The sequence below is a fragment of the Cibotium barometz genome, chromosome 29 (genome assembly GCF_041138505.1).
Source record: "Cibotium barometz isolate CiBa-2024 chromosome 29, ASM4113850v1, whole genome shotgun sequence".
NCBI classification, from domain to species: Eukaryota; Viridiplantae; Streptophyta; class Polypodiopsida; order Cyatheales; family Cibotiaceae; genus Cibotium; species Cibotium barometz.
Window position 1 is genome coordinate 35,052,145 of NC_141074.1, and position 11,374 is coordinate 35,063,518.

Below are 11,374 nucleotides of genomic sequence, written 5' to 3' on the forward strand. Positions count from 1 at the left end.
TAGGCCTCTCTCTCTCTCTCTCTCTCTCTAGGGGCGGGCTATCATGTCGCACATGAGTGTGGTCTTATCGCAGAATGCTATTTGTCGAACTTTTTTGTGGCAATTTTCAAATTTCCTTGTATTGCACAAGTTTGTCAAGCAATTTGCCTTACACAGGGATTTAGAGCAGAATTTTAGCTTTGCATTGCAGGCCGTTTGGTGCAATTTTGCCGCACATAGGGATTTTATGAATAGCTAAGTACAACCCACTATCTTGCCATTAATTCAAACTTACAGATTCATGAGGTTTGTATTAGAGCTCTATCCCACACACATTAGTAGGGTTTGTCTAAGTCTTGCTATTGTACATGGGACATGCTAACCCCGTACAATGAGGGAAGCCACCAATTTTGACAGCGACATTGATGAGTTTCAATTTGCCATTTCATGAGCTCTAGACTATCCATTTCCTAAATTCAAGTGGCCATGTCTTGGGCTATGTTGGGTTGTCCATTTTGCAACTTGTGGGTTCATTGTAGCGAGGTACACTTGTGGTAGTGACTTGACTAAGAGCTTTAAGTCATGGAGGGGAAAAACATACGAAATAGCTATTTCCCCTTAATGTTGTGCGAAGTGCACTAGGGGAAATAGAGGGGAAAGTGTGGGGACCACAGTAAGTAGCGCCCCTTGCTCCAAACCTCCCACTGCCATTTCCCCTAGCTTTGAGAAGCATTGATGTGACACTTTGGAACTGTTATTTGACATTTCTTTCATTTTCCCCTCATATCATTATGTCATGGAGAAGGTAAAAACATCCAGAATAGATTTTTTCCAAGGGAAAAGAGTCCAAACAAGTCATGGCTATTTTCCCCTCCATGACATAAGCCACTAAGTCATGCAAGTCCCCCCACACACAAGTGAATGCAGCCACGCAGGCTGCGTGTGATGGTGCTCAAGGGGTTTGTATCTACATAGAAGTCACATAGCTATGTTTAGCCTGCACATTATGGAGGACGTTTGCCAAACGAACACAAAATACAGAATATGCCATTGCCCATCACCGACCCGTTTTGAATGTTCAAAAATATATATCTTTTATCGATAAGAGCATTTCTAGCTATAAATCTTGTTTTGCCTGCTTCGGAGAGCCAATTCTCTGTCATCCAAACCATCATGTCTGAGAATGATGATTCCCAGCGAGCTCCTTCTTCAACCCTTCTCTTTGAAGAGGATCAGGAAAGTAGTGAGAATCTTCCCACAATCGCCCACAACACTTCTGTCAATGGTTATAATAACAATGGCTCATCCGATTTGCCCCTCGCTCAGTGTTGGAGAGAAATCCAAGGCCTTCATCACTGGAAGGGCTTGCTGCACCCCCTTGACATGGAGTTGAGGAAGAATGTCATCCGCTATGGAGAGTTCAATCAAGCTATCTACGACGCTTTCGACTCGGAGCAGCACTCCAAATACACAGGCAGCTCCAAGTACAGGAAGGAGGAGTTGTTCGAGCGAGTGATGCTGCAGACGGAGCGGCAAGATTGGGGGTACGAAGTGAGCAGGTATTTATACGGAACTGCCGTTTCTCACATCCTTGGGCGCTTCTTTCTGAGCTCGCGTTCTCGAGAGGCATGGAGCAGGGAGTCGAATTGGATAGGGTATGTGTCTGTGGCCACCGACAAGGGCAAAGAATGGCTGGGGAGGAGAGATATTGTGATTGTTTGGAGGGGAACACTGCGACTATTTGAGTGGATTGATGATTTTCACTTGCAGAAAAGCGATGTAACTGAGCTACTTCCACCTGAGGAAGACGAAGACGAGAGTCATTGGTACGACAGTTTACAGAAAATGGCCACACCAGAGCTTTTCAAGTTCGAACAAGATGATATAACCTCACTTCTTCCTCCTAAAGAAGAGAGAAATGAGCATCGCTGGTATGACAAATTGCTTGGAAAAGAAGAACGTCAGCCAAAGATAGAGAAAGGCTGGCTGTTAATCTACACAACAAACGATCCCAAGTCGCCCTACACGCAGGACAGTGCAAGGCAACAAGTGCTCAACGAGCTCAAGTATCTACTCAAGAAATATGAAGACGAAGAGGTGAGCATAACTATAATTGGGCACAGTTTAGGAGCTTCATTAGCGGTGGTGAATGCGTTTGATATTGTGGAAAATGGGCTGAATAAGAGGGAAGGTAAGGAACCGATACTTGTAACTGCGGTAGTTTTTGGGTGTCCATTAGTGGGCAACGAAGCTTTCAAGAAGAGATGTGAAGAAATGGAGGGATTAAGGGTTTTGAGAGTGAAGAATAAACGTGATTTGATAGCGTTATATCCACCCACATTGATGGGTTATTCAATAGTGGGCGAAGAGCTATTTGTAGATCACAAACAATCACCATATTTGAAGGATTCAAAGACAATAGGTGATTGGCATAATTTAGAGGCGCATTTGCATTTGGTAGCAGGGACGCATGGGCCTGATCTTCCTTTCAAGATTGCGGTTTCTAGAGATCCGGCTCTTGTGAACAAATCATGTGATTTTCTTAGTGAGGAGCTTCATATTCCGGCAAGTTGGTGGCAAGATAAGAACAAAGGTTTGGTCCAGAACGCAGCCGGCCGCTGGCAATTACCTGATCGACAAGTTCCTCATGTCCCTGAACCAGAACCCATGCGCGAGCTTTCATGATTTCTTTCCATTTTGGCTATGGTGATTGAAGATTCCAGCTGATCTGTAAAAATGCGCAGCTTCAAAGATGAAAACGATGATGTTTGCATGCAGCAATTGTCTAGTATAAGCTTTTTTCAAGCTGACAAAAAGTAAAAGGTGTTCTCTGCCATCTTGTCATTATCTGTCTGACTTTCCCAGATTCGTATAGATCTCATTGCTCAGCTCTCGCATTCTCAAAATCCGATATTAAATCCGTTTTGTAGTTTTTAAAATGGACTTTGTGCTTGGGATCCAGGCCTGAAATTTGATGCCTAGTATCGGGCTTCATAAAAAATCCAATGACGTCTTCCCCTTATTTTCAAGAAATCAAATGATGCCCTGATGTAATTTTCAAGGTGTCAAGCCTTATGTATCGATCTCTATCTCTAGCCCCAAACACCTACGGCCCACAGGCCATTGTCCAGTAATGTAAATCACTTAGTTTACAAACTATCAAATCACTCATTAACAGTGTGATTGCACACACATACACATTTTGTATGCACATTGAAGCACAATGGAAGACAAAGAAGTTGATAGCAGTCCACAAACAAAGAGACTGACCGTTATCTTTTTTTTGGGAGCTGCCACACAGATTGGCCCACTCCAGCTACTACTCCAAACCCTGCAGCATACTATCAATAGAAATAGAACTTGACCAGCTCTTTGATATACAAAATACTCAAAAAATGCCAATAATCATCACATACCATCTCAGCTACATCAAGAAGAATGGCACCTCCAAGTTCCAACCATCGTCCCGTACGAAGAGAGCAGAGTTGAGCATGGACTCCACTGAAGTATATTATCACTCCTACAATATCTGCTCCAATCAAGATAAACTCACAAACATAGATGAGTAAAACACATACTTGCTAGGCTATAAGAGACGTTCTTTTCTCCCTTCTACAGCTACAACTTTCTTAGCCTTTGCTACAAACAAACTGCAATCATCACTATGAGGCAACAATTCAAATCACCTGGCACCAGACCATAACAACATTAAATTTACCTTAAAAATTTTATGTCAAACCTACAAAAGATGGGGAAAAAATTTACTCCAGACCAAATCAAGCTTAAAGCTGCTCCGAACCAAATCAAGCTGAAAGCTGAAATTTACTTCCTGATAGATACGCTATGGATGAGAAACCCAGAATTTTGCCAATAATTAAAACTTATTCAACATAACTCCAAACCAAATCAAGCTGAAAGCTGCTCCAAACCAAATCAAGCTGAAAGCTGACAATAGCAACATGACTCATAAGCCATGACAAACCAATGATTGGCAGCATGCTATTCCATTGAAAAATGAGTCAAACATTGCTCTAAACCAAGTACATTGAAATGCATGAATCATAAGCCATCACACAGACCCTTCTCGCTTTCACATCTTTCCAAATTTCATGAACGCATGGCCAATCCACATCATTAACATCAGGACCAAGAAGGGAGACTCTCATCAAGGCATCAAGTGTGCTCACTTCCAAGCATTGACGTAGATCACTTTTGATCATATTTTTCTTTGAAAAGCCTCTTTCGCATGATACTGATGAGGCAAGAATCACCAAAATAGCTTGCCAAAGCTTCATCATGTTGGGGTATGTGTTCTGCCATTCAGTATTAGAAGCAAAAACACGCCATGCATCTATCATGTTCATGCCTTCACAACCATAATACAAAGTATCTGTGAATGATAATACCTCATTTTTGCAACCTTGTTCATCCACAAGGTATCCCCCAAACCTCTCCAACAATTGATCAAGCCACATGGAGACTTTCTTCTCTCTTTCCGTAGAGCCTCGTGGTCGTTTTTTATCACGTGGGTAATGCTGTGGATTGAAAAGCTTGACAGCATTGAATAGAGTCTCGTGGTCGTTTTTTAGCACGTGGGTAATGCTGTGGATTGAAAAGCTTGACAGCATTGAATAGAAACACATCTGGAAATCTATCATTAATGCAATCCACAACCTTTTGTACAAAAACCTTAGCAAGCATAGTGCAACTCATTACATCACCTGGCAATACATCCAATGGAAGACCATCTTTATCCTTACCCGGAATACATGTGTATAAGAGTTTATGCGCATAGACCTTTCCATCATCATTTACATGCTGTAGAAACCCACTTTCTGAATCAGCCATAAACTTCTTTAGATAGAGTGTGCCTTTTCCAAACTCCTCCTGCAAGAACTTTCTTTTCAACAAAGAAATAGTTACATCTATGCAAGTAGTTATTGAAGATATATCAATGATGTCTGCCTGAAACTGTTTGCTTAGCATATTCAAGTCATTCAAGACATCAGCTAGCATCTGATTGCAAAACAAGACCTTATACACTCTCAGTTTATTGTACCATGCAGGTGCAGATTCTTGCCAAAAGCTCAAAACAGCAGGCATTAGCTTTGTCAACCGCACCATAACATTACCTCTGGCGAGCCATCTGACATCATGAATACGTAGCACTTCTAAAACCTGCAAATTCATCTCCTGTAATAAATTTTGGAATTCTGTATGTCATATGCTAGATGCAGATATCCAAGTATACACCTTGTTAGCCATTTTATCAATATACGAAAGACAACTGAAGCATTTTGCTGCATCAACTACGGCAAGAGCTTCCCTATGAGCTATACAGTGTATGTTTACAAGGTGAGGCACATCTCGTTTTAACTTTGCTACAAGACCATCATTACAACCCAGCATGGAACTATCTCCATCCATTGCAATTCCCACCATGCGATGCTTTTCAAGACCACACTCATTAAAAACATTATAAATTGCATCATATTTTGTCTGAGCACAACCATCACTTACCAAAACCAATCTTGCAAACTCAATATTACATAAAGCTTTGCCATTCATAGGCAAAAAGCAAAGATAAATAATCAAATGCTTTTCTAATCCCCTATCAGTTGTCTCATCCATAGTCACTCCATAAAAAGGGCTTTGCAATAATTGTTTAAGTTGAGATCTTTTTATATACTCAGAAATGGAAATGACAAAATCTCTACATGCTATTCTATTTGTGTATGAAGAATAGTCATGCTGTATAGGCATATTCTCCACACCCACCATTGCATAAGCAAGATCACATAATTTCTCATACTTTCTCAATGCTAAGTCTTGTTGTGCATTAAAATAGGCTAGCTTCATCACTGTTATCACCCTGGATGTGTTTCTACATGTCATTACCTCAATATGTGCTGGCATTTGTACCCCACACTCACTTCGATACCTTCCAGCAGCCCATGCATGTTCTCTAGACTTTCGATGCTTTCTAATGGCACTTAGCATGATACTTTTGCATCCATTTCCTCTACCCCATGGCCGTTTCAACTTGTATTTTTCACACCAAATGCACTTCATGAATTCTTCTTTACCACAAACTACATGTTTGAGAAAAGCATATTTACGTACCCATTCTGAACGAAACTTATGTACTGGACCTTTCTTCTTCTCTTCACTATCTCCAGTGGCGGTAGAAGGAGCCCTTACTGTCTCCTCTCCGAGTACCTCCATGTCAAAGTCAAGCTCATCCTCGCATGTCTCAATTTCAGAATCAGCAAATTCATCGTTGTCATCACTTACGCCAAATATCTCCTCCATCACTACATCATGTCTTGTCTGCCTCCTTGATGGATGTTCTTCAATCCTAGTCTCATTCACTTTTCCTTTGCCAAAAAGTTGAACGAGAGTAGTTTGACTCATCTAGCAGAATATTAAGAGCAATCAAATCATCACTAATCATCGATACCAAACACTTGCAAGTAAATACAATTTCATATATGAGCATAGTGAAAAAAATCAAGTTTTGTCTAACCTTTGTTTGTATATTCATGCCTCTTGATGATGAAGGTGCACCGGAAGTTGCCGAGACGAACATCTTTAAGATCAAAAGCAAATTATGCAAAGACTAAATCAAAATTAGAGTCTCTCTCTCTCTCTCTCTCTCTCTCTCTCTCTCTCTCTAACACGTCAGCCGTATCCATGTTCTGCATGCTCTGTGAATGCATGGCATACACATGCTTTTCTTGTGTATGCTTTTCTTGTGTATATGACCTTCACATGAAGGGAAGTCTTTGGAAAAAGAGAAGCATTCCATGTGTTGTATTTAAGTACTTTCCAAAGCCTCTGTTACATGGATATTTACATGGATAAGACACAGTGTGTATTATATGCTTTTGTATGTTCAAATACTCACTTTGTTCAGATTATTGATCCCCATGATTGACATACCACTCCCTTCAGAACTCTCAATTTAAGAGCAAGGTGATTGTACATAAGGCCTGCCTTCATGTATTAACACCCTTCATCTTTTTACGCAAGACACATGGGGTTCATTTTGTTTGATTCATGCAACCAAGGACTCAAGGAGTGTCCTTACTTTTACATTATTGTTCAAACTACTAAAAGCAGTAAGGATAGCTCATGAAGATACTACACATGCATGTAGGTACTCTTTAAGCATATGGTCTGATGCAATGCATACATCATAGAGGTGCATACACATGAATGTATGCATACAGTGTACAAATGTATATTCAACTTGCAATACACATTGAAGGAAGACAGTAAAATAGCTAGTAGCTACCTTTGGTTGCACAAGGGATGTTTGCCCAAGTCCGAAAGGCAGCCCAGAGTCCTTGTGTCGTCCTGATGGCGCAGCCCTGCCCCTACTCGGCTACTACAGCCTGCTTCAATCTTGCGCTGGCTCAAGGTCTGCGTCCTTCACTACCTCGGAGAGCTCTCCGTCATTCTCATTGCTTGCGCTGGCTCTCAGGTGGACACGTTATCAAGATAACGATAGTTAAAAGCCTTAAAAAATCAAGCTTAAAAATAGCATATTAGCATGAGGGAGTAACGAGTTCAATTCTCATGAGTCCATGACTCGCTATTAATTATATATTTAGGCCCATATTATATATATATATACCCATGACTCCTTAGGGGTTTTTATAGGGTTTCTTTTGACGCCTTAGTCCCATTGGTAAGATTTCGTGTTGACACCTTAGAGCATTGTGCAAGGTGTATTTGACGTTGTTAAACAAGGGGCGGACCATCGGAGGTAGTAACAAAGGGCAGAAAATGTAAAAATTTTAGCCCAGTCAAGGGTTTGTTTATTGTTGTGCTAATTGTGGCATCCTTGGTTTTTTAACGAACTTGACCTAAAAAAGATACTAGTAAGTAAATTAGTTTACTTCTTAATGAGTTGTAATGTAAGTTAACTATAGTTAACTAGAAATTAGCTTACTTATTTGGAGTAAATGTGAGTATGTTGCATTGTTTTTTAAAAAAAAATTATGTTACTATATTGTTGTTATACATCTCTAGCAGTGGTCTTAATTTCATTCAAAGCAAGATCACATTGGCTTTGCCACCTTGTTTCAAAAAGTCAAAGTCAACTTTTATTATTGAATAGGTTTGAGTATTACCGTATCTAGTTTGTAGAACTTGTTCACATGCTTAACCTTTGCACGTGCGAGAGAGAGAGAGAGAGAGAGAGAGAGAGAGAGAGAGAGAGAGAGAGAGAGAGAGAGAGATCATCACTTAGTGTATCAATGTATGTATGTGTATACATTCTAGCACACACCAAAACAACCCCCCCTTACATCCACTATTCACATTAGAGATGCACACATGTTGCATGAGTAGAACACAATTGAGCAACGCTTGGCTCTTACAAGAACCTTAGTATTGCACTTCGTGCTAGAGGGATTGAATCTTATGCTACTAGTCAACCATCAATATCCATATGGGCAACCAAATTTGTTAAGTTGTTACATCATTGTATTTTACTAGCCAAAGAACATGCAACAAGGTGAGAAGATATCTTGACACATATTAGAGTCTATGTGAAGTAAAAGGGTTCATTATTGACCTATATTAAGGAATTGTCCATTGAATTTTGTTTAGCCTTTTAGAACATAAGCCTTGGATTTGCTATTCCTTACCTTTCAACTTAAAATTTAATTCTATTATTGCTAGTGTAAGAAGATTAATACCTTTGATTAGAGAGAGAGAGAGAGAGAGAGAGAGAGAGAGAGAGAGGTCATTACTCTTAGCTTGTGTATGAATGTAGGATTGCATAATATGTACTAAGATACATAAAAACAAACTTGTCATTCACATGTGGGTGCACACTTGTTGGATGAGTAAGAAACAATTGACCAAGGCAAGAGAGAGGTCATTACTCTTATCTTGTGTATGAATGTAGGTATGCATAATATGTACTAAGATACATAAAAGCAAACTCTTCATTCACATGATGGTGCACATATATGTTGGATGAGTAAGAAACAATTGACCAAGGAAAGAGGCTCTTATAAGAGGCACAAAAAAGTACTCTCGCTAGTTGAGAGACTTAGTCTTATTCTACTAATCAACTTATCACTATCCATAGGGACAAGCAAAGTTGTTATACTATTACATTATGATATTAAAAAGTACATTCTTACTTTGTGGCAAGGGAAAAGTTTTCTTGATATAAACATGGTGTCATGTGATGACCAAGAGTTATATTATTGGCATTTATTAAAGCATTGGTCATTGAATCTTATTTAGCCTTTAAAAAGGTAAGCCTAGTGCATTTGCTACTTCTTACCATTCAACTTAAGATCTAATTTTATAAAAAGAGTGTGTACTTTATCTACTTGTTTTTTTATGTTCGGCTTCCATTTTCCATCCTCATCTTTGTTTCCTCTATTTGTCTTTACATAAGCAATCATGAAATTGACAATGTAAATTTGAAACCTCAATTGTTACATTGAGTTAATCCATACCTGTGTGCAAAATGAAGCATTCTTTTGCATTGTGGTAATGTGGTTACTTTTCATTGAATTTGAAATGCACATACACAATAGCAATGTAGTAGAATTAATATATAGATACCAAGTTCTTGAAATTGCTCCTACATTGTGTGAAAGTAGGTAGTGGAGTTGGGGTAAGCATTATCACCAAAGCAGTCCAAAGAGACATGGGGAGAACCTAAATTCGAAGCAACAACCCTTGTGGTGAAATCAATAGATGGGGAGTCTCTAGGGGTAGTGAAGGACACAAGGTTCACAACATTCTATATGTCGTTTCATCACTCCTTGGTTTTGATGGATTTTAAGAAGAACTAGGGGTCCTACAAGATCATCTCTCCCTTCAAGCGCCTATCCCAACTACTCTATGTTTGCTCAACCAATTGTCAAAAAGGGCAATGAGGTCATGAAAGTAGGCCTGGCAACATGGAATACAAAACATTTGTGAAAATTATAGGAAGGGAAGTTTAAGGTCCTTGGTATGTCCCACTTTGAGAGCCTGAAGACTCTAAGTATTGGTTGCATATCTTGACTCTAAGTATTGGTTGCATATCTTGGCCTTAATGGACATCCCGTGCCAAAACAAGGGATACGATGAGTGACTATTGAAAGTTATTTGTCAAGTACCATTGCATCATTGTACATGATTATGGGGACTCACCCTCAAAGCCAGATGTATTTCTGGTTAAGTGAGATGTCTAATAGCTAGACATAAATACTCATCATGGATTCTCTCCAGATTGGGGAACATATTACAACAACATCACACTCCATCAGACATGGCAAAGCATTGATGATTGATGGAACCAAGGAACCCAAAGAGCCCAAGGTGAGCTATAAGGTGTCAGACAAAGAGACCCAATGGATGAGAGAAAATTGGAGCCAAAGAGAGTTTAAAAGAAGAAAACTGTGAGGAAGAAAACTCCCTATTGAAAGTGAATTGTCAAGTGCCATCGCATCCCTTTTGGCTTCACACTTAGAGCTAGGTGTATTTCTAATCATGTGAGATGTCTAATGGCTAGATTTACTACCCATTAGGAATGCTCTCCATATTCGGCACATAGTGCAACAACATCACCATCCTCATCAAATATGGCAAAGCGTTGATGATTGATGGAGCTAAGGAGTCCAAGGCGAGCATTAAGGTGTTAGAAAAAGAGGTTCGATGGCAAGGGAGCTTTAGAGCCAAAGAGAGGTTAAAAGATGTGTTGAAGTAACTAATGCACAATAATGGTTAAAGTGTGTGGTAGAGAGTGGTAGCAATGGTAGAGGCTATTGGGGTTCTAGAAGGGGCACAATGGGCTCATGGATGATGTTAATAGAAGAGTCCATGTGACTAGGTTCCTGGAGAGTCTCATAAAGAGATTGTAGGATGTAGCTACTCTACTATGAGCTCATCAATTATGTTAGTGATGTGGCTGTACTTGTCTATAAGAGGCACTAGTTCTAATGAAATGATTGCTTGCTTTGCTCCAATCCATGGGTTTTATTGTGTATGATCCTCCTAGATTTCTTGGTGTGGTATTAATGCCTAGCCATTCCCTTCCTCACCACACCATCATCGTCTCCTTCACCATCTTCTCATCCTTCATTTTGCCCCTTTCTACTCAGATCTTGGTAGCTACCATTCTCCTCTTCTATTGCTTCACTTTCAAAGCCCTCAAAGCTAAAAACTCCTTTGGATTGGGTAACGAATCCTCACATCAACCCTTGGGCTAAAATTTTGCATCTGCTATTGGGAATTAGTCATGACTTTGAATCTGCCTTTTCATAAAAAAATCTCTCTAGCTCTTTGGCATTCCCAAATCCCTTCTGTTGGCAATTGGGCAACCTCAAGAGCAAGCTGTAGTGCAAATTTCACTAACAATGCTCGAGGATTCGACTTG

The 11,374-nt window shown here is 39.9% G+C and overlaps 1 protein-coding gene and 1 pseudogene across 1 annotated transcript; one reads left to right on the plus strand and one right to left on the minus strand.

Annotated features, from left to right (window-relative positions):
- The first annotated feature begins 1,041 nt into the window (after nucleotides 1–1,041).
- On the plus strand, nucleotides 1,042–2,883 carry LOC147622092 (phospholipase A1-II 1 pseudogene; annotated as a pseudogene).
- A 1,127-nt stretch (nucleotides 2,884–4,010) lies between these two features.
- Nucleotides 4,011–5,169, minus strand: LOC147622093 (uncharacterized). Its single transcript, XM_086823540.1, has 2 exons — nucleotides 4,572–5,169; nucleotides 4,011–4,483 (listed from the first exon to the last, which is right to left on the minus strand). The coding sequence occupies exons 1-2, from the start codon at nucleotides 5,167–5,169 to the stop codon at nucleotides 4,011–4,013; spliced, it is 1,071 nt and encodes a 356-aa protein (XP_086679666.1).
- Nucleotides 5,170–11,374: the final 6,205 nt, after the last annotated feature.

Excerpts from the sequence above, each read along its gene's own strand:
- LOC147622093 (XM_086823540.1), bottom strand. The coding sequence starts at position 5,169 with ATGAATTTGCAGGTTTTAGAAGTGCTACGTATTCATGATGTCAGATGG. Across the intron at positions 4,484-4,571 it reads CAATCCACAGCATTACCCAC|GCTCTACGGAAAGAGAGAAG; the intron begins GTGCTAAAAAAC and ends AACGACCACGAG.